Below are 24,336 nucleotides of genomic sequence, written 5' to 3' on the forward strand. Positions count from 1 at the left end.
AATATGCAAATTGTCCCTGCAGGAGTTCAACCGGGAGACTGATTGCTCGCTATGACATGTGCTGACCACCAGGGGGCGGCACGGAAAGAAGGAAGGCACCAGCTTGCAGCCAGCAGCTGAGGAAGGGAGGCCCCAGCCGGTAGCCGGAAGGCCCCGATTGGCCTTGACCGCAGGCCCGGCCTAGGGACCCTACCCATGCACAAATTTCGTGCACCAGGCCTCTAGTATTACATATAAGAAGGCAGCCATGTCACAGATTCCCAGCATGATGAGTTATGACAAAGTGACTACACCTGGGCACATGAAAACCAGATCATGGAACAGAATGTCACTTGTACCAAGAAGCTTCTTTCATGCCCCCTCAACCTCCACACGTGCCTTCTTCCTCCAGAATAACCACTACCCACACATCTAACCACTGATTACTTCTGCCTATTTTTGAAACACATGTAAACAGAATCATGTTGTATATGTTCTTATCTGGTTTCTTTCAACACTGTTTTGAGGACATTCAATTATGTTATTACATGCTTGGTCCTTCTCATTGCCATACAGCATCTCACTGCATGAATATCCATTATTTATCCACTCAACTGTTAATAGATATTTCATTTGTTTCAAGATTTGGTTAGTCTGTATATAATTATGTTGTGTATCTTCTTTTTAAATGAGATCTTGAACAACCATTGTTAGATTTGCTCCTAGATATTTTAGGGCTTTTTTAATACCATCAGAAATAATACTGTTTTCTAAATTTCATTTTGTAATTGTTTCTGATATGTAGAAATATGATTCATTTTAAAATACTGACAATCTATCTGGCTAAGTTCATTTATTAATCTAATAGTTTATACATGGATTCATTGAGACTTCTTACACACAAATTATGGTGCCTGTGAATAAAGGTGGTTTTATTTCTTCCTTTCTAATTCTTATACCATGGATATCCAGACTATTGTTAAATAGAAGTGACAGCAACAGGCATTCTTGTCTTGATCTTTATGTCATAAGGAAAGCTTTCAACATTTAATAGTTAAATATGTTTTCTGTAGCTTTCTTGTAGCTACCTCTTATTAGATTAGGAAAATCCCCTTCTAATATGTTTGCTAAAAGTTTTGGGGTTGTTTTTGTGGTTTGGATTTTTTTTTTGGCATGGATGGATGTTTCACTTACTAAATGCTTTCTCTGCCTTTATTGAGATTTTTTTTTTAATGTCGGGTAGGAGTTCAAATATGAGATTATATTAATTTTGCTCCTTTATCCCATTAAATAACACTTGATATTTGGTAAATAATGTTAATTGATATACAAAAGGTAGTCCTTGTATTCCTGAAATAAGCACAATTTAGTCATGTGATTTAATTGTCATTGGATTCAGTTCACCAGGATATTTTATATCAGGTTTAAAAGAGATTGCTTATACATCTCCTTTCTTGAAATGGCTTTGTTGGATATTAATATCAAGGTTGTATTGGCCTCATAAATAAGATGGGAAATGCTCCCCTTTTTTAATTCTCTAGAATAGTTTCTGCATGATTGATGTCATTTTTTTCTTCAGATGTTTAGCAAAATTCACTGAAAAAGTCATCTGGGCCTGCATTATTTTGTTTGGTTTGCTTTCTGAATTATGAAGGGTTTTGTTGTTGGTAAGATTTTTAATTCTAGAATCATTTTTAATATATATAACTACTCAGATATTCTATTTCTTCACATGCAATTTTAACAAGTTGTTTTAAAAATAATTTTTCTAAAATTTTAACTCTATGATCATAATGTTGTCAATAATATCCCTTCCTATTTTTAATGTCAGTAAGATTGATAGCAATGCCCCCCTTTCAATCCTGACAATGGTTACTTGTGCTATCTCTATTTTTCAATTATAACAAGAATTCGCATTTTTAATCTCTTAAAAGAAGCAGCATTTGGTTTAGGGGTTCTCCTCTAGTATATGTTTGGTTTTTATTTCATGAATTTCACCTTTTATCTTTACTTCTTGTTTTGAATATTGTAATTACAGTTGACATTCAATATTATTTTATAATAGTTTCAGGTGTACAGCATAGTGGTTGGACATCTACACAATTCACAAAGTTATCCCCCAATAAGTCTATTACCCACCTGGCACCACACATAGGTATTACATTAGTATTGACTATATTCCCTATGCTGTACTTTACCTCCTCAGGAATATTTTGTAACTGTCAATTGGTTCTTCTTAATCCCTTCACCTTCTTCACTCAGGCCCCTAAAGCCTCTCCCCTCTGGCAACCCTCAGTTGGTTTTCTGTATCCATGAGTCTGTTTCTGTTGTCTGTTCATTTATTTTGTTCTTTAGATTACACACATAAGTGACCTCATATGGTATTTGTCTTTTTCTGCCCGAATTACTTCATGTACAATAACTCTAGGTCTACCCATACTCTTGCAAATGGTAAGATTTCATTCTTTTTTGAGTTCAGGTAATATTCCATAGTATATATGTACCACATCAACAAAACAAAAAGACAACCTACTGGAAGAAAGAAAATATTTACCAAAGATACATCAAATAAGGGGCTAATATCCAAAATTTATAAAGAACTCATATAACATATTATTAAAAAAACAATCCAATTAAGAAATGGGCAGACCTGAATAGACTTCTCCAAAGAAGACTTACAGATAGCCAGCAGGCATATGAAAAGATGCTCAACATCACTAATCATCAGAGAAATGCAAATTAAAACCACAATGAGATATAAACTCACACCTGTCAGAATGGCTACCATCAATAAATCAACGAACAGCAAGTGGTGGTGAGGATGTGGAGAAAAGGGCACCCTCGTGCACTGTTGGTGGGAATGCAAATTGGTGCAGCCACTATGGAAAACAGTATGGAGCTTCCTCACAAAATTAAAAATAGAACAACCCTATCACTCAGGAATTTCACTTCTGAGTATTTATCTGAAGAAATCCAAGACACTAATTCAAAAAGATATATGTAACTCTATGTTCATTGCAGCATTATTTACAACTAGAGGCCCAGTGCATGAAATTCATGCACTCGGGGGTCCCTCAGCCCGACCTGTGCCTTCTTGCAGTCTGGGAGCTCTCAGGGGATGTCTGACTGCTGTGGAGGTGGGAGAAGCTCCCGCCACCGCTGCTGCACTCGCCAGCCATGAGCCCAGCTTCTGGCTGAGCAGCGCTCCCCCTGTGGGAGCGCACTGATCACCAGGGGGCAGCTCCTGCATTGAGCGTCCGCCCTCTGGTGGTCAATGACCGACCAGTCATTTTGCCGTTCGGTCGATTTGCATTTTATCCTTTTATTATATAGGATAGCCAAGATATGGAAGCAACCTAAGTGCCCATCAATAGACAATTGAGTATCTTTGTTATTTCTTTTCTCTAACTCTCTTATGGTTTAATTTAATCTTCTGCTGTTTTAAAACTTAAAAAGTCTTCTCTCAACCAAACTGAATGACTTGCTCTTCCCAAGACACTCTTCATACTTTCCAGCCCCTTTGCCTTTGCTCATCTACTTCCCACTATTAATAAACCATCTCTCTCCACTTAATCAAGATCATGTCAATCTTTCAAGGCCTTCAGGTACTACCTCCTCCAAGAAGTAGGCCCTGTTCCTCTCTCATTTGACATCCTCTAGCCCCTGCAGCCCATTTTGCCATTTTTAGGTCTCTAATTGGACACTGGTTTATGTATTTCCTTCCAGAAGCGCCTTAAAGACTGATCACTCAATTTTTCTGAAAGGCTCTCCATGGTGCTGGGCACAAAATAGATGCTCGATAAACACTCCTGTTTGCAACTCAACCTCAGGAGTTGAATTCATACCAACTAAACCTGTTTATTACAGAAATAATCAACTGGCAACTCATTTAGAATCAAACACATCATAAGGAGCATTTGGGCAAAGAAGAAAATAAGTCTCATTTTTAAAAAATCTTCCTTGCCTCTAAATGACAACTATATATCATACAGAGCTACCATTTAACTTGACATTTTGCTTTTTCTGGCTATCACTTCAAACCCACATTTCCCCCCTTATTTAAAAAAAATAGTTAAATAAGAAAAAGTTTTTTTTTAAGTTGAAAGATGAGAAGATGAAGAAATTTCTCAACGACAAAGAAAAATAAGCTAAAGGATAATTTTTGGTATTGTAAATGGATAGTGCACACCAAAAACACAAGGCTTTCCAAGTTTGAATGAGTTATGCTCCACTCTATTATAAAGATTTCAGGGCAAGACTTGAAAGTCAGGCGGGGAAAACAGGGCATGTATTGGCGGTAGGGCACATATTTAGAGCCTATTTGGAGAGCTGATAACACAGGTGTAAAAAGGGTGAATCTTGACTTACGGCACAAAATACAACACTGGGCCTTTCCAAAAATACCAAATAGACCTCTCCAATTCTCATGAGCTGCCTCAACCTGTTCATTGATGCAAACCTCAGTTCATAATTTTCAAAGTAAGTCAAAAGAAAAAATAGTTTAATGGGCAAAGGACCTAAATAGACACTTCTCCAAAGAGGACATACAGATGGCCAAGAGACATATGAAAAAAACGCTCGAAGTCAATTATCATCAGAGAGATGCAACTTAAAATGACAATGAGGTATCACCTCACACCTGTCAGAATGGCTACCATCAACAAATCAACAAATGACAAGAGCTGGCGAGGATGTGGAGTAAAGAGAACCCTAGTGCACTGCTGGTGGGAATGCAGACTGGTGCAACCATTATGAAGAACAATATGGAGTTTCCTCAAAAAATTAAATATGGAACTGTCATTTGACCCAGTGATCCCACTTCTAGGAATATACCCTAAGAAACCAAAGCACCAATCAGAAAGAATATAAACACCCCTATGTTCATAGCAGCACAATCTATAATAGCTAAGATCTGGAAACAGCCCAAGTAGCCATCAGTAGATGAGTGGATAAAAAAGGGTGTGGTATATTTATACCATGGAATACTATGCAGCAGTAAAAAAGAATATCTTACCCTTTGAGACAGCATGGAGGGACCTGGAGAGTATCATGCTAAGTGAAATAAGTCAGTCAGAGAAAGACAAGTACCACATGAGCACACTCATATGTGGGATCTAAGTAACAAAATAAACTGATGATGGGAGTGGGTCCAGAGACATGGAAGCATAGAACAGAGTGCGAAATCTCAGAGGGAAGGCAGGGAGGGTGGGTGGGTGGAAGATAATCAACCATAAACCTTGTATGCATTATGCATAACCCATGGACACAGACAATAGGGTGCTAAAAGCCTGGGGTAGGGGGGGTGAGGAGGGAGAGGGCAGGCTTGAGGGGGTCAATGGGGGAAAAAGGAGAACATATGTAACACAGTGGGGCCTTGACTTACGAGTTTAATTCGTTCCGTGACAGAGCTCGTAACTCAAATCACTAGTATGTCAAATCAAAAAGTGAACGAGTGAGACACGTGATGCTGGGCTGATGTTGTGGCGTTCACTGTGACGTTCACTGCGCCAACTAGAGGTGGGGTATCTGAAGCTGGCTCATAACTCGAATTTTAGCTTGCAACTCAAAGCAAAAAATCGGCCGAGAGACTATTCATATCTCGAAAAACTCGTTAGTCGGGACACTCGTAAGTCAAGGCCCCACTGTACTTTCAACAATAAAGAATTATAAAAAAAGGAAAAACATAGTTGAATGTATGGGCCATTTTCATTAAAAGCAGACTGGAGGATTAGAGAGTGTGAGAACTTTGGAGGAGAAACCTGTGTTCAAATTTCAACTGCCAACCGACTAGCTGTAGAACCTTGGGCAGGTTGCTTATCTCCATTCAACCACGGCTTTCTCATCTGGGAAATGGGGCTAATTATGCCTATGCACGAGTTTTTATACGTCAGGTACCCTGCGCCTGTGTGGCCAGTGGTGTTCGAGCTGCAGGCTGTCACTGGTGGTTGTTATTGTTGTTACTTTTCTTAATAGCCACAAAAGGAGCCAGGCAAGATTTAAATCCTAAAGGCCATCATAATGGCTTGACTAGAAAAACTAGGCTTGACACAAATGTTGTATGAACACATCATCCTGGGAGAAGAAATTACTCTGAGTTTGTGTTTAGACTGAAACAAGTAACAGTTCAAAAAAATAGATGAAATATACACCTAAACAAACAAAAAATAAATAAAAATACTTCAGCCATTACATAGTTTTCCTGATTAGATCCTAAGACTGGAATTAAGTTCACACTGGAAACTGGGATGCATTCAATGGCCTAGGTTTGGATTCGAAATCTCTCCCTTCCTGGCTTGTGTGACCTTGGGAGAGGTTGGCAAGTGGTAGCTCTTGCCTTCTCCATGCTCCAGCACCTTCTGTGCCTGGCAGAACGGAAATGGCTGAATTTGACGAAGCACTAAGATGTCTTTTAGGGGAAACTTAACCCAACTGCAGGTCAGCTCAACCGCATGGAGAAGAGTAGTCTCCATGCCTGAGCACCAAGACAAGGCTTGATTTTTCGTTTTGATAACAAAAATCAACCTTACCACTGGAGTTTAGCATCTGACTGCAAGTCACACTTTTTTATCAACAGCACAACTAGAAGTGGAAAATTCAGTCAAGCTCAGTCTTGAATTGCTTACAGCGCAGTTCCCATGGAGAGCATGGAGGGGACAATTTTGCTAAAGAAGAACCACGTATGACACACATGTGCCCTGGTTGGTCATGTGACTGCAAAGCTAAACACCCACAATCCTCACTTCAATTGCCACAGAGACATTGTCACATGGAGACAATATACCTCCAGCCTCTTAATCCACTTTAAGGAACAAGTTCACCAGATCAAGTGTATTTCCTGCAACTTTCACTAAAACCATGACATCACTAGTATATGTCCCATTTGATAAATTCTGCTGTTGTCAGTGCTAGGATAAAACTTGTTTTACTTGATGAATGAGTGCCATTTAATTCACAAGCACAGGAGAACCTAGGGAACTCCATGCATTTTCTTTTCAGCCTGCGTTGCTAAGTGAGCGAGGTTCTATGCTTCTATGCCTTATCTCAGTAATTATTATTCTGGGGTTGATTGGGTTTTCTGCATTTTTTTTAAACACAGCTTTCTTCCTGTTCCTTCCCTCTGTGACTGTTGGAGCTGCTGCAGTCACCTTGTTCAGACAGGCGAAGAGGTTGTCTGAAAATAGAGCTCACATGAAGGAAGCCAAAACAAGAGATGGAATGAGAGAAAATGAGATCTGTCAATATCTCTTGAGCCCCTGGATCAAGCTGTGCTGGAAGCAATACTTCTGCTGTTTTGTGTTGTGGGTTTTTTTTCCATTGATATGGGCCAATAAATTTCCTTTTGGCTTAAGCCACTTTGAATTAGATTTTCATTCATCTAAAAGTTCTGAGTAACAAAGAAAAAAATTTTGAGATTATCTGACAAGTACTGTCATTACTGTAATTCATTTCCCTTTTTTTTAAAAAAAAGGAAGGAAGAATAACACTGGATACAGCTTTAGGGATGAACCCAAGAAAGTGAAACTTTTGGACATCATGTTTATTCCATGTCAAAATTACAATAAAAATAGATTTAAAACAATTCTTTCAAAAGACTTAGCATTAACAAAAGAAAAAAGAAGGTAAAAAACCTTTTAGCTGACCTTTTTATTGACAGTTCTCCATAAGAGCAGAAAAGAGGATCTTAGTAAAAAAAAAAATTTAGACACAAAAGCAAGAAAGAGAAAAGCACTGCAACATCCACAGGAAAACTAATTTTTCAGAGAAACACACACAGTGTTCTAACAGTGCAAACCAGGAACATACCTGCCAGACCAAATCGGGACCAAAATTAAAACTTGGAGCTCCCTGCAAGAAGATAAATCACAAATAACTTCAATTCATTCTGCTTCCCTTCATTTTCATTCAGGTGACCCTCCGTAGGCTCAGCTGGCCAGTAATAGATGTGATGGCTACCGAAGGCCCTCCCTATGGTGTGCCCCACAGAGAGAGACCTTCACAACTCCACAAGTGCGAGGGGCACAGAGAGAGTCACTACACGTATGAGGTTGTGGTTCTAAAGTGCTTGACTTCACAGATTTTCACAGTAAATACCTTTCTAGAGTTGATGCAAAGTATAAGGGTGGTGAAGATGAGAAGTCAGAAAGTCTCCCTCAGATTCACTAAGTAGCAAGGGATAAGTAGGAATAACTTCTAAGCCCTTACTTCACGCCACCTCCCTGAAACTACTGATCAACGTACTCTTGGAAAGCTCCCTTTAACTCCAGATTTTGCCAAGGCGCTATATATGACACTCATGTTTACCCAAAGGTGTTTAAGTTAAAACACAATAGGGTCTCAAATTCCACCCACCAGGATTAAGGGTCAGATCTATTTGATAGTCAACCCTATAGTTTATAAAGTATTGGTTTCCAATATTCCCTCCAATTTAAAAGGGATGTAATAAAAAAAAATCAGATGAGATCACAGCCTCTATCACAAGCTACACACAAAGGCTGAGGAAATGACCCTCTACCAGCTGCCTCCATAATTCAATTTATGCATGTTGAGTAAATGCTAATGGGACTCAGACTTCTCCACTGACAAAACAGAAGGCTATACTTTGTAAATAAGCAGGCATCCAAAAGACAACAGAAACACTCCAGGCCTGATTCCCTGACAAATACATTGATCATCATTGTCCTTAAAACGTGTTCTACAAATCAGGAGCATTGGCATCATCAGAGAAAAACTCCAGACTCAATTTACTGATAATATATGGATATAAATTTGCCCTAAAAAAATCATGTTTTTATGCCTACCCACATAGATAGCCTAAACAAGTGTTTTTATTATTTTTTTTGTTTTCTAACAAAACATATGATGTTAAAAACAGTAAGCTAGAATCAAACAGATTTCCTATTTATTAAAGCCACAAATAAGTACTAATTGTCTCTGTAGTGACCTCTACTAGGAAAATGCCCACAGCACTGGAAGATATGTCATTCCTGGCTTCTCCAAATAGTTTTGGGACACATTTGTTCTTTTATTTAAAAAAAAAACACACAATACTTTGGAAATAGATTTTATATGTATCCTCTTTCCCATTACTAATTGTGCAGATATAGGTGTGGAGGTGGGTAGAAAAGGGACTGAATGACTTTTTGCAATAAAATAAAATCTTTAAGCCCTAACCAGTTTGGCTTAGTGGATAGAGCGTCGGCCTGCGGACTGAAAGGTCCCAGGTTCGATTCCAGTCAAGGGCATGTACCTTGGTTGCGGGCACATCCCCAGTAGAAGGTGTGCAGGAGGCAGCTGATCTATGTTTCTCATCGATGTTTCTAACTCTCTATCTCTCTTCCTTCCTCTCTGTTAAAAATCAATAAAATATATATTTTTAAAAATCTTTAAAATTAATTATTTGTCTTTTCTTTCTTTTTTTTTCTTTCTCTCTTCCTTTATTTTTTTTTCCTTATCAAAGTTTCAAGTTTGCTTCTAATGTGAAGTGAGGATGAAATCTCAGTTATGAACCAATCTCTCTCAGTTGTAGAATAAGTTTCATTTCAAAATAAGTTAAAATTACATAAATTCAAAATGAATTGATAAGCCAAAATTAGCAATTATTTTTAATCTTACTGGCAGCTGGTCCCTTTGATTATATTTTTCAAACCAATTTGCTGCAAATGCTTTATGAGTACCTTGACTCATGTAACCTTCGGGAGACATATAGTTTAAAAGCAAATGTTCTACATTATTTCCACAAAAATCTACTTGGATAAAGACACTGTCATTGACTGGAAGAAAAAAAAACACAAAATTGTACATGCCAAGAACTCAATGGTTCATGTTAATTTATTTTTCCCTAGGACATGGGAATTTTTGGCAGACAATTCAAAATCATGTGCTATAAGAAAGACAGAGAAATCATTATCCTATCAGCAAACTTCATGATTCTCTTGCAGGCTGATGGTGACAGCAAACTCTTGAGTGTTAAACTCAAGTGTAAAATTACTAAATTGCAGACACTGTTGTTGCGGTATTGTCATGGAGCAATTTAAATAAAGAATTACTTATTCTTAAGATAAATACTCTGTTTTCCTCTGGCAAAAACTGGAAGTAACAAGACTTCAAATTTCTAGATACTGACAAAGCAATTGATTTTCATTTAGATCTATTTCTTAATCATAAATCGTGATTTGGCCACCATCATTTACATCATTATTCTTTAAATGCCCTGAATCCATCCAGGATATCTTTGATCCTTTTAAATAGCATATTTCTATGCTTCCACAGCTAAAGAGGATACCTGGAGAGGATTTTAAAAAGTATTACCTCCAAGCTTGGTTAGGAGAAAATACTGGAGTATTTTCTTTGATAAGCAAAAAGAAAAAAAAAGTATTATTCTTTGATAAGCAAATTTTGCTAACAGCATCATTTAAATTATTTAATGACTCCGTTGTATATAAAGCCAAATCTTAGTTTGTCAAGGTGTCTTTTCATTGCAATGTGAGTGGGAGGGGAAAATATTTTTTTCCAGGGTTAGAAATTTACTTTTAAAGCACACACAAAACATCCCTTAAGGGGAAAAGCATCAGCAATGCTCTGGAAAGGAACCAGCTCCTTTCTGCTCCTCTCAGCCAAGGGATACTTGAGCCCTTTCTTCTTTTGCTCAGAAAAGGAATCTTAAAGGGCCGAGAAATTAAATGTACCTAGGAAGGCAAAAGACCCAGAATAAAAGCACTTATCAGGGAGCCTAGAGAAAACACAACATTCATTTCACATGTTTGCTAGGCACCCATCAAGTTAGAACATATTCCAGAGCCACAGCTTTTTTGACAAATGTGAACAGCTCCTACCTTCATCTCAATGACAGTCTGGAGAGCCTTCGTCTTGGCTGGCTCCGGCTGAAGTTGGCTTCTCCGGTGCAATTCCTGGGGAGGAACACGATAGAAATAAGCCTGACGGTTCATCCTCCTGTTACACCATGGCCTTTACACAGGTGCCACACAGCCCACCGGGTGCAGGTTTGCTGTGCACAGACATAAACAAGCCACAGGTGCCAATCCCCCCACCCTCCTTAGCATCCCTCCTGCTTGGAGCCGGAGTTCCGGTGAAAGGCTCCTGGCACATGCGCTATTTCTGAAACTTCCATCAATAATTAATGTCAACTGTGACAAAGCCAGCAAGTAATTATAGTCCAAATACTGTTCAACACTGGGGCTGTTGCCCAGCCATCAAATCATAATTTACTAAATTACATTGCTCTGTGCTCCCAATACAAACACAGCAAGAAAAACGGAGGAAAGAAAATGACTAACGTGGTTGCAAGTCTGTTGCACGCATGGCATTTAGCTACTGAGGTAAGTTTGAAATGAGCAATTTAAAACCTTTTCAGGACAACTATGTCACTTTTTGGAGTGAATTGATCTGATGAAATCCTGTGAATCTCTTCCTTCCTAATTTACAGTTTCAGTCCTTGTTCAAAATCACGTGTGTGTGTGTGTATGTGTGTGTGAAATATGTTTATGCGCATGTGATGCCAAGAAATTAAAATTGGCATTAATATCAACAGTGTTAGTGGGGAGGCAAATGGTTAAAGCCAGATGTAGACTCAAGAACTTCTGGAATATGATGGCTATTTCTTTAGATAAAAGCAAACAATATAATTGCAATTTTAAGCTTGAAGGTTTGCTTTTTCCATGCCTCTTCTCAAAAGAACAGTTCTATTAAGACTAAAAGATTGTCTTGGCAGAGGAGAATAAATGAACAAGGTTGTTTTGTTCATGCTTTGATTTTCTTAGTAATAATTATTAACAGTTTTATGAGAGTAGCCAATGATAGGAGTAAACAAAAGTGCTCGCACATGTCTATGCTGCTGATACAAGTTACCTATGAAGTAATTCCATTAAGAATCATTTGACTTGCCCTAACCGGTTTGGCTCAGTGAATAGAGCGTCGGCCTGCAGACTGAAGGGTCCCAGGTTCGATTCTGGTCAAGGGCATGTACCTTGGTTGCGGGCACATCCCCAGTAGGGGGTGTGCAGGAGGCAGCTGATCAATGATTCTCTCTCATCGATATTTCTAACTCTCTATCCCTTTCCTTTCCTCTCTGTAAAAAAATCAATAAAATATATTTTTTTAAAAGAATCATTTGACTTGTAAGTCACATATGGACTAATTCCAAAAGTATTATTTGCTTCCAGAAAACTCATTTAAAGTCAAGATGGAATAGTTTTAGGCTTTTATATTCCATTGATCCACAAACATTTAAAAAAGAAAGAAAAAAGAAAGAAACAGCAACAACAACACACACAAAAACTTGGACATTGAAGAAAGAAAATCAACATAATTTCCAGCTTTTTCCAAGTACGGACATTAAAATTAAATCTACCTGCACCACTACCATCTATTATCATTGTCACTTCATAAAGGAAGAATATATTGACATAAAAATTGTCAGAAGAACAGAATCCCACAATAAAAGACAGTCCTTCCCATGATAAGATAACATCCTATTTCCTTGTTCTTATTTGCCAGCAGCCCAAGAAAACCTGGTCATGCACCATCGTGCACATGTCCAGGGCCCAGCACTGCGGAACCACAGCTGCAGCTCTGGATGTAGCCATGGGGGCAAGGAAGGGAGCATATTTTCTTCTCAAAGTCATCACTAGCACAAACCAGCAAACCTGTGCAAAACTGTTTCTCACCCTCTGATTTACGAAGAATTGGAATAGAATTTGTACTTCTTAATGATTCAAAATGGTCAGGCATCAGTTAGGACATTTTTCCCTCTAACATATCCCTAAAAGGGAGGGAGTCAAGTATCACTGAATCCACTTTATGATGGAGTGAAGATTCTGTGTCCTTTTGAAGTCCCTGGCCTGCCATGATCTGTCATCACTGACCATTTGTAGGCTCCATGGTGATGGCAGAGATTTTCTGAAGGAATGACCCTAAAGCTGCTGTCCTTCATTGTGCATCTACAGTGTCCCTGGTTCTACTTGTCTCCTTCAAGCTTCAACACTACCGTTGAGGAGTATGAACTGTGTGGTGAGTCCTGTGGGCTGCTGGTAAACCTTTAACAAACAGCACCCACCAGGCCAACTTCAAGCTACCTAAGTGGTGTCACTGAGTGCAGAATTGGGAAGAGGGGTGCAATAACACCCCACTGTATAGTATTCCCACTGTATGGACACAATGGATAGAAGAACCTCAAGAGCATAGAAAATAGTAAAATATAACAAAAATTAGGAAAATGTGAGTTCTTAATACAAGTTCTTTAATTGTGATTTGGGATATTTAATTTGTAATATAGGTTGTTAAAACAAGTTTCCACTATTCAGTCATCATAGGCTAGCACAATCCAGTTTTCCAGCACACCGCTGGGTAAATCACATGGTCCATAAAAATCTACTTAGCCCTAAACATTAATTTCAAGATAACTGGAGAGATCACTGGACCAATAAAATCTCATTGATGAGAAAACGGAAAGTTAAGTCACTTGTCAGAATTGTTCCATAGTCAGTGGGAGAAGAAATATATTTCACAGGTCACTGATTCTGATACTGTTATGGGTGGGGAGCTCTCCGTGTCTGCACCAGTTGACAGCGGAGGTGGACTTCTTGCAGTGTCATGAGAAAAGGAATTTTCTGAAATTCACGTGGGAGAATGAGTGGCATTTGTTTGCATTAAATTACATCCCTGCGTTTCCAAGGTCCCATTTCCCCTCCATCCCACCAAGGAAAAGGTCCTGTTTTGCTTTCAGCAGAGCTGGGATTAAAGCTGTTGTCCAGAGTTGCTGTTTCATGTTTGCATGGTCCAATCCAGCATCAAGCTAGCTTAGCTTGTGGTTCCCACTGCAGTCCATCAGCCCGTTGCATGTGGAGTTTGCAGGACCACATGGCCATGAAGGGAACACAGACAGGAGCAAAGCCAGAGGAACAAGAACACCAAGAGAGAAAACTCCTTCATCTGGGGGATTACGCATTCCCAAATTTCCTTGGGCTTGCAGGGGCCCCACCCCCTTGGCCGATTATCTCTGTTTCAGGTTAGATTAACAGGCATCTTCCCTACATCTCCCCAACCTTAGAGTGAATGCACTCATCTCCCCTTTGTTGGACACCTTTCCCCCAGTGATTTTCGGGGAATAGACCAGTGTTTCCCTCAAGAGTGTGAAGTTGCAGCTTCCTGGTAAAGCTGCCCAGATGGTATGCTTACAATGCCTGGCCTCCCTTTTGCCCATTTCCTATGATTAATAATTACCTAATTACAATGGTAACAATACCATGTGGCATCAAAAGCATTTTAACAAAGAAAGATGAAAATGAAATTCAGGACAATTTCATATCATAGCCAATCCCAGTTTCAAAATAAAAATTGTAAGATAATTTTAAGAGAGAGGTTAAGCTTTCATAAAACAAATAAAAATAACCAAGAAGCAACAAAGCACCACAACAAATAAAACCCATAAGGTAAAAGCATGTGCTGTTATAATTTCTGCCAAGCATAAAAACATTTTTAAGGGAAAATATGCACTAACAAAGCTAAACTTGTAGCAATAGTTTTACAAAAATGGAAACAGAGTTCTCTTCACTATAATTACACAAGTTCTGCTGTAATATAAACCAGCTCAGAATCCAGATTGGGCCCTTACCCTCTGTGTCACTCCATAACAAAGAAAATAACATCTCCAATTGCGGATGAATTATTATTTCCCTTTCTTAACTACACTACTTTGATCAGTCCTGACTTCATGGTTTCTGAGGATCACCTTAATTCCGAAGATGTCAGGTAAGTGGCGATTGTAATCTACACGCAGACTTCATGGACTATCTGAAAGTCCCACCTCAGACATTTCATTCATCTCTGAGATTTGGAAACCGTAAAGTGCTCACTCTGACTGTAGCCAAGAGGACCAGTTGTCCACTAATGAAGATGCTCCCCTTCATTAATGTAGAGGAGCAATGTTCAACCTTTTCCATCTCATGGCACACATAAACTACCCACCGAAATGCTGCGGAACAAAATTATGTAGGTATAATTTTGATTCATTCACACTGGAAGGCTATTGTTGTGTTGGCTGTTGTCATTTTTTTATTTGATAATCTAAGGGAAAAGAGTTCAGTGCCCCCTGACTAAATAGTCAGGTATTGTATGTTTTAAATATTCTTACGGCACACTGGTTGAAAATCGTTGGTGTAAAGTGGTTGGTAGGAAGCCTCATCACCACCATCCTTGTTTGGAGATGAGTTCTGTGACTTACTTCTGGCCAGTGGAATGTGAGTAGAAATGAGAAACTCAACTTCCATAAATACCTCCTAGCACAAGCATGTCAAACTGGCGGCTCGCGGGTTTGTTTAAATGAGGCCTGTAGCCCGCAGCCACGAGTTTGACATGCTTGTCCTAGCCTATCTTCAACTCACCCATTTCCCTGTCTGCTGGCTAGAAGTAAAGGACTTCAAGACCCAAGAACCTGGCAGGACCCCAAGATAAAGGAGCCTGGGTTCCTGAAATGCCATCTGAAAAGGGTGCCGAGAACCCACATTGGATGGTGGTGTACATGAAAAATAAACTCCTAATCAGTTAGCCTCTGCGTATACGGAATGTATCTGTGGAGATCCCAGCTCTCTCTCCCTTAACTACTGCAATAGCTACAAGGAGACATAATGCCTAATTAGCCCTCCATTGTCTGTTGCTTTTGAATCACCAACTGATTGTAATGTGTGAGTACTGGCCAAATTTTTCTAAAGAGACAGTAAGATAGTTGGTGCTTCAACTATCCCTAACCATCTGAAAGATGGGCCCACTATGCACTGAACTTAAACAACTAAAGAGTTTCACCAGGGCATCTGGTATAGGTATGGGGGGTGTCCAAGATTTCAATGATTGTGGTAGTTTTTAAGTGACAGTATGAAATCATCAAGAGTGGTGGTACTTATGGTTTTCTGAGTCACGGATCTCTGTAAGAATCAGATGGAAGGTGTAGATTGGCTGCAGTAATGGGCACAAAGCACACACAGACAACACGGTGTATACGCTTTCAGTTGGTCCACAGGGCCTGGTCCAGCACTTGAGAAGTTTGTCATTAAACCAGACTGCAGACTAAAAACCACTTATTGAGAGGAAAAAGCACTGAATAGAGGGTTGGGAATCAGGAGTCACAGTTCCAGACTGAGACCTTGGGCACACACAGCCCTCTCTGATCTGAAGAATAAGGAGCTTTATGAGTGGGTTGCTAATCACCCTTCCAGATCTGAGAACATCCAGACTGAATAGGCAGCTGCCTCTGAAATGCTGATTTTTGCCTGGTATTTTTAGTCACATCCATTCTCAGTTTTAAAAACAAAGTAAAAATAAAAGAAGTAAATTGGCAGCATCACAAAATTTAATATCTCACTGTAACACTGGTCCCCAGCTTATATATCCTATATAATAAAAGCCTAATATGCAAATCTACTGACCGGAGGAACAATGGGCGGACCGACTGGTCGCTATGATGTGCACTGACCATCAGGGGCAGATGCTCAATGCAGGAGCTGCCCCCAGCCTGCAGGCCCAGACCAGAAGCAGCAGCAAGGGGGAGGTAGGGAGGAGGGGGGAGGGGGCGGTGAATGGGTGGTGCCAGGCCAGCCAAGGTGGGTGCCCACAGGGGCCCCCCAGCTGCCCCGCCAGTCACCCCAAAGATCAGCCCTGATCACCGCCAGGCCTAGGGACCCTACCCGTGCACGAATTTCATGCACTGGGTCTCTAGTTTTCCTATAATTTCATGACTAGTTTGGCCTTAACTGGTCTAAAAATGCCAGCTTCTCCAGGTGATCAGCATGGAAATATACCAAGAACCCAGAATTCTGAGCATGAAATCTCCAGTGGTTCATCGGGATGACATTTCTTGGCATTAATGAGCATCTGGAGTCTAGTGAGTTCATGTGGATGGACACTAGCTCCCAAGATGAGCCTGGCAGAATAATGTTTCACGCACCATACAGAGGAGGACAAATAGTAGATTTATAGTTGTAATAGATAACACAATAAATAATAACACAAGAATACACTTGTGTAATCATAACTGCAAATCTACTTTGCCCACCAATACATTTCTTCAATAGACCAAAAAAGTAATAATAATCAAAACTTAACTCTGGCTTTTCCAAATTACTTTTCTGGTAATCTGCCACTGTGTAACAACCCACCCTAAACTTAGCGGTGTCAAACCACCTCCACTTTATTATGCTCAGGAATTCTGCATCAGGAATTCACAAAGGACAAGGTAGGAAAAGCTTGTCTCTACAGCATGATGGCAGGAGGCTGGAATAGCGAGGGCGGGTGGGTCCATTTCCAAGATGGTTTCTTCACTCATTTGCCTGGTGCCTTGGATGGAAAATGTCTTGAAGGCTTGAATTAGCTGGAATTGTCAATCCAAATATGGCTCTCCCTGTGGCCTGGGCTTTCTCACGGCATGGCTGTCTCAGGATAATCCAATCTCTTTGAGTGTACAGATTCCAAAAGCAAATGTTCCAGCAAATAAGCCAGAGACTGCATGGCCTTTTATGACCTAACCTCAGAAGTCCCATAGCATCACTTCCCCAATGCTCTGCTGGCTGAAGCAGTCATGAGCCTGCACAAATTCCAGGGAAGAGTACCAAACAATGTGAAGACATATTTTAAAACTGCCACCATTAAGGAACAAAACCAACTGGAGAAACCAACGAGAATGTAATACTATAATCCCAAACATTAATTCACATCAATTTTAAGATATGGCGGATTCACATATTCAAATAATAATTTGATGCAGGGGGTACAGGAGATACAGCTGTGAACCAAATAGACAAATATCCCAGCCCTCATGGGGTTTCATTTCAAATTCCAATGGAAGAAAAGCACAATAATTTTAAAAAGGAGACCAGCCCTGACTGGTTTGGCTCAGTGGATAGAGCATCGGCCTGCGGACTGAAGGGTCCCAGGTTCAATTCCGGTCAAGGGCATGTATCTTGGTGGCGGGCACATCCCCAGTAGGGGGTGTGCAGGAGGCAGCTGATCGATGTTTCTCTCTCATCGATGTTTCTAACTCTCTATCCCTCTCCCTTCCTCTCTGTGAAAAATCAATAAAATATATTTTAAAAAATAAATAAAAATAAAAAGGAGACCAAACCAGTTTGCCATAGTGTTATAAAGGAAAATAAGTCAGAAAGGTGGAACAGAACATGTTGGGGGGGGGGATAAATTGCAATTTTTAAATAGGGTGATTGGGGAAAGCTTCATAGGAAAGTGACATTTGAGCCAAGAGCTAAAGGAAATGAGGGAAACAGTTGTGCAGATATTCCAGGCAGAAGGAACAACAAATGCTTAAGTGTCTGGCTAGAGCTGCATAAGGGATGGGAAAGTAAGTCAGAGAAGTTCAGGGGTGGGGAATAACGGAAAGAGGGGTCCTACACTTGGAGTCCATTGTAAGAATACTGGTTTCACCCTGAGAAAACTGGGAAGCCACTGGAAGGCTGTGAGCAAAACAAAAACAAAAACACCATGATATGATACACTTTCTTAAATGGTTATTCCAGCTGCTGAATTGCAATGTGGTCTGGGGTTGGCTGGAGGAAGAATTGGGAAGGTGGTAAGGGCAGAACTATGGGGACTAGGAAGAAGCTATTGGAATAACCCCAATGATAGAATGTTGGACCAGGGTGACAGTGGAGGCTATGAGAGGAGTTAGAGTTTGGATACCTGTTGAAGGTGAGGCTGACCTGACTTCCTGACAGATTGCCTGCAGACTAGAGAAAGAGAAAAGTAAAGACTTCTAGACTTCCAGGAGTCTATTCCAAATAGGAAGAATGGAGGTGGAATACAAAGACAGGAAAGACTGGGGAGGAGAAGTGGGAGTTATGGAAACCAAGAGTTTGGTTTTGCATGTGTGAAGTTTGTGATGCTCTTAAGCATCGAAGTGGAGGTGTTGAGTAGGAGGTTGAATAGATGAATCTTTATTTGAAGGGAGAAGAGCTACAATTGCAAATCTGAGTGAATAGATAGCACTTAAAGAAGGGAGCCTAGATAAGATCAACTAGGGACTGAGCATAGAGAGAAGTCAGAGGACTGAGCTCAGGGGCAATCCAACATTAGTGGTAGGAGAAGTGAGGAGGAAGCAGCAAAGGAAGCTGAGAAGGAATAGCCAGTGAGGTATGAGGAGGACCAGGACTGTAGCATCATGGAACTCAAGAGTGAAGATAATGAGTCTAGGATACACGAGTGACCACCTAAGCAATTGCTGCAGAGAGGTTAATAGAATGAGGCCGAAGGATTAACCACAGGACTTGGCAACATGCGGGTTATTAGTAACCTCATTAGTAACCTTGACTAACAATTTCGGTAGATAGTATGAGTGAACGTTTGACTGGAATGTGCTGTGGGAAAATGGAAGAAGAGAAGAAACTCAGGCTGCTATATTTCCACAGATTTAACTGATCATTTCTTTTATCAAAATTCTTTAAGATTTGTACACCCGTGTTCATAGTGTTAACACAATAGCCATAAGATGGAAGCAAGTGAAATGTCTATGGACAGATGGACGGATAAACAAAATGTGGTATATAAATACAATAGAATATTAGCCTTAAAAAGGAAGGAAATTCTAACATCTGCTACAATATGAATGCACCTTGAGGGCATTATGCTTAGTGATATAAAGCAGTCACAAAACACATAGTGTACCTGTATAATCTTACTTAACTGAGGTATATTGAGTCATCAAACTCATAGAAACAGAAAGTAGAATGGTCATTGCCAGGGACTGAGGTTTAGGGGAGAAATAGCAAGTTGTTGTTTGCTAGATGGAAAAAGTTCTAGAGATTGGTTGCAAAGCAATGTGAATATACTTAAGATTATTGAACTGCACACTTAAAAATGGTTAAGATGGCAAATTTTATGTTGTGTGTGTTTTACCACAATTTAATTTAAAAAAAACATAAACTTAACAGAAAGTGTTGAAGTTCAACAACTTTTTTCACTGCCATTCTTTCAGAGACTATCCTCTTAAAGTTGGTGTCTTTCTCGTGCGTGTTTTGTGCTTTTTACATATGTATGTCCTTGTAAGTGGTATAAATCTAACAATAGAGTGCATTGTTTTTTCATTTACATAAATGTCAGCCACCCATATTGCACTAAGCTTTTGCATTTTGGTTTTGACCTCAACAATATTTATGTTTTTAGAATTTGTCTATGTAAATAAGTGTTTCCTACTCTTCTTTTTTCCATTACAAACCATGTTACAATAAAACTCCTAGACATGGGAAAACCCTGTTTTAGGTATCTTTATACTCTTAAATTCACAAGAATTCTAATCTTTTCTAGAACAATCTGTTTCTTCTGTTTGGAATAATCCTCTACCCTTTTATTCTCTTTTGACTATAGAGGTCAGCAAACCATAGCTCATGGGCCAGATCCAGCCTACCATCTGTTTCGGTAAATAAACTTTTATTGAAATACTGCTTGCCCATTCACTTACTTATTGTCGATGGTTGCTTCCATGCTACCATGGCAGAGTTGAATACTTTGACAGAGACCATATGGCCTCGCATATGGCCTTTTAGACAAACAGTTATCAACCCTGGTCTAGACTACCTTCAATACGCATCCTAGTCATGGGAAAAAAACACCAGTTCCTAATGCAGTAGTTGAGCTATGTCCACAGATCCTCTGACATTCCCATTATACGGTGAAGCCTAAATAGCTTCTCCTTAACCGTGGCTTGCACTTAGTAACTTACTTCTAATAAATAGAATATGGTCGAAGTGACATGTGTGACGTCTGAGACTTGGTCATAAAAGACATTATGGCTTCCTTCTTGATCACATTCTTGGATTACACGCTCTGGGGGAAGCCAGCTGCCCATCATGGGGACACTCAAGCTGCCATATGAAGAGGCCTAATGGCATGAAACTCGGGCCTCCTAGGAACAGCGAAGTGAATGAGCCAGCATGGAAGTGGATCTTCCAGACCCAGCCAAGCCTCCAGGTGCTTGCAGCCCTGCCCAGCAGCGTGACTGCACCTCATGAGGGACTCTGGGCCAAACCCATCCAGGTGAATGACTCCTTCTTTCCTGACCCACAGAATTTATAAGATAATAAGTTATTTTAAGCCACTAAGTATTTGTGGTAACAGGTTATGAAGCAATAGATTACAAATATGTCACAGAAAGGCTATTAGCTGACCCTCCAGACTAATCTACATGCCACACACTCATATACACTCATAGCATTGTGTTCTCTCCTTCATGTCATTGAGTATGACTGTAATTTTTCAATTATTTATAAAATTAATGACTCAAGTCCATGTTTATCAGTGAGTGGCAACTTTCATGAGCATAGGGACTCTGTATGTCTATTATATTCCCAGTAACAAATATAGTACCTGCCAAGCATAAGAACTCAATAAATACTGATTAATTGAATGACACAGTACAAATAACATTGTATTTATAGGCCTAAAAGTTTATCGCTTTTGATTGAAAGGAGTCTGTTCTGAAGAACGATAATAGCTAATAGTTACTTATACACTGCTATGTTGTACTTAGCACTCTTCTAAGCACTTTATAAATATTAAAAATATTTAATCCTCACATTAACCAGCTTAGCCTGGTATTAATATCATCACCATTTTTCACTCACAGAAACAGAGGCATAGAGAAGTTAGTGACTTGCCCAGTCCACTGCATTGCACTGCTGGGAATTATCCCAAGAAGTCTGGTTCCAAGGTCTCTGCTCCCAGCCACCATACTACACTGCCCATTTTCAGCACTTGGCTTTGATTGGATATTTGAAATTGACACTAACATCTCTATTGGTCTCTTTCGTTATATAGTCATCTCCTTATTTCTCTTTTGATTCAATCTTCCATTTCTCTATTCCCATCAGCTCTCTAAAAGCTCAGAACTTTCTCTGACTGGAGGCAGCAGGGAGATGCGGCAGATGGGGAGTCAGAGAGATCCTAAGCATGAAAAGAACTGCTGTGCCACTACTGGTTCTGAGATGTAGGGGTCATGGGCAAGGTCCAGAGGAGGCCGCTGGGGGTTAGAGGTAATGGGGATCTCAGTCCTACAAATTCAAGGAACTAGATTCAACCAACAACCTAGGTGAGCTTGGAAGCAGATTGATCTCAAGTCTCTAGAAAGGAACACAGCCCTAACAGCACCTTGATTCTGGCCTCACGAGACTCAAAGCAAAGGAAACAATTAGCAGTGCTATACCAGGACTTCTGGCCTGTGAGCTAATAAATGTGTTGTTCTAAGCTGCTAAACATGTGGTCATTGGTTACGGCAGTCATAGAAAACTTTCATAGGTTGGTTAATCTTTCACTAACCTTTGGACTATGCTGTTAGACAGCTTTTTACACTGAAGCAAATACATGCCCTGAAGTTTCTATACACTGACCTTGGTTCTACTCATTCAAGGACAAAAGAACAAATCAGGTTTCTCTCCTCTGGTGACAACTTCCTGGTCCAAAATCTTTCTTACTCAAGTCCAGCTCTGGCCACGGTCTTATATGGCACGGTGCCAGCTACCTCAGTGGTATCCAGGCCACTTACTTTAGTCCACCTCTATGACTTAGGTCAGATTCCTGAGAAGCAGAGTCTGAGACAGGGCTTTTATGCAGAGAAGTTAAGCAAGGATGTTGTTGTATAGGAAACCGAACCTGAGCCCGAGCCTGCAGGAAGCTAGGAAGTAAGCTATGCTGCGGAGCCTGACTTCTGTACCCCTGCTCCAGTCAGGCACCACCTGGGGGTGGCCCTGGCACTTCTGAGGGGGAGAGGGAAGTTTGGCATCTCCAGCTACCCAAAGGCACACCTCCAGTAAAGATCACAAGTGTGAGTCATTGGCAACAGCACCCACAGCCACTGGAAGATGGGCTTACCTGCCCAGTGATGGGATGCCAGGGGGCCTGAGCCAGGCAACATTAGCATCTGCTGGAGCTCATGGTTCAGAGGTTGTGCACAGAACTCCTGGTTTGGTCTAAACAGTCATGGAGTGGGACAGGTTGGATTCCATTTTTCTTATTCTAGATAAGTGAGTTTCAAACTTTTATTTTAGCAGTATACATTTGTTTTATTCCCAAACAAAAGCCTACATCACACACACACACACACACACACACACACACACACACACACACACACACGATAAAACTAATTGATCATCTATGCTGCAGACAGTGTGATAGCTCCTTTTGACAGGCAGGAAATAAAACAGATTGGTCCCTGTCTGGTAGGAAGGGCATCAGAAATATGTAAAGAAAGAAATTAAAAATTACAAATGTATACAGATGATAAATGCTGTGGATGCTGAATACTGAGATGGAGATAATGGGGGAAGGATAAGGCCAGCCTACTGACATGTGGTTAAATTTCTAATTGTCTAGTTCTGAACTGCAATATCAATTAAGGTACTTTATTTTTTCCTGTTATCATCCCCTTCACTTTATTTTTTTAGTGATTTGACATTTATATTCCTTAAAATGTGACCACCACAATAAGTCTAGTAACCATCTGTCACCATATAAGGTTATTACAAAAATATTGACTATTTTCCCTATCTGTACATTACAACCCTGTAACTTCTTTTTTATCATTGGGGATTTGTACTTCTTATTCCCCTTTACATAGGGAAGAAATTTTCATCATCCCCCTCCCCTCTGGCAACCCTCAGTTTTTCTCTATATCTATGAGTCTGTTTCTGTTTCTGTTTTGTTTTATTTGTTCATTTGTTTGTTTCTCTAGATCCCACATATAAGTGAAATCATACGGTGTTTGTCTTTCTCTGACTTATTTCACTTAGCCCCTTAACTTTAATCTAGCATTTGGGGAAGGCCTCCCAGAGAGTCTGACATTCAGCCAAGGCCTGAACAATGAGCAGACACTGGCCATGCGGACACTGTGGGGAGAGTGGTCCAGGGAGAGGGAACAAAGAAGTGGGAAAAAGTGGATCTGCTAAGGGAGGGAAGGGGAAGAAAGGCTTTGAGACCACTCACTCAGGCCACTGTAGTCACCCCTGCGGTACCTCATGGGAATCCCAGGGTCCTCAGAAAACCATTTGAGAACCATCATCATGGGGGTCATACTTCTAGTTCCAGATTCTAAAACCAGGTTGAAGAAAGTCACTGGTTTTCTGTCCAGTTGCCCTCAGGGCCACCCAACCATCATTCCATGTTTCTGGATCTTTACACACTTTTCCTCAAGACCCTTTCTCTCTCGAAGCCTTGGAGAAGGTGTGGGAAAGAAAGGGCCCGGCAGCTTCACAGCTCCAGCCAGAGGGCCCACTCTGGAGATGCCAGCAGGGGGTGGCATATGAATCAGTCTGTTCCCTGCACACCCCCACAGCCCAGATGGCTGCACATCGC

At 40.3% G+C, this 24,336-nt stretch overlaps 1 protein-coding gene across 2 annotated transcripts in view; it reads right to left on the reverse strand.

Annotated features, from left to right (window-relative positions):
- The window catches only part of ERC2 (ELKS/RAB6-interacting/CAST family member 2), an 869,271-nt gene that overhangs the window by 613,551 nt on the left and 231,384 nt on the right, over window positions 1–24,336 (reverse strand). For both annotated transcript variants that reach the window (XR_002829807.1, XM_006090859.2), the window contains exon 4: window positions 10,812–10,886. Coding sequence is in view for 1 of the 2 variants with exons in the window: in XM_006090859.2 (XP_006090921.1) it covers window positions 10,812–10,886 (75 nt within the window). In the remaining variant the exon portion in view is untranslated. The remainder of the gene's footprint in view (window positions 1–10,811; window positions 10,887–24,336) is intronic.

Source organism: Myotis lucifugus, unplaced genomic scaffold (genome assembly GCF_000147115.1).
Source record: "Myotis lucifugus unplaced genomic scaffold, Myoluc2.0 scaffold_83, whole genome shotgun sequence".
NCBI lineage: Eukaryota > Metazoa > Chordata > Mammalia > Chiroptera > Vespertilionidae > Myotis > Myotis lucifugus.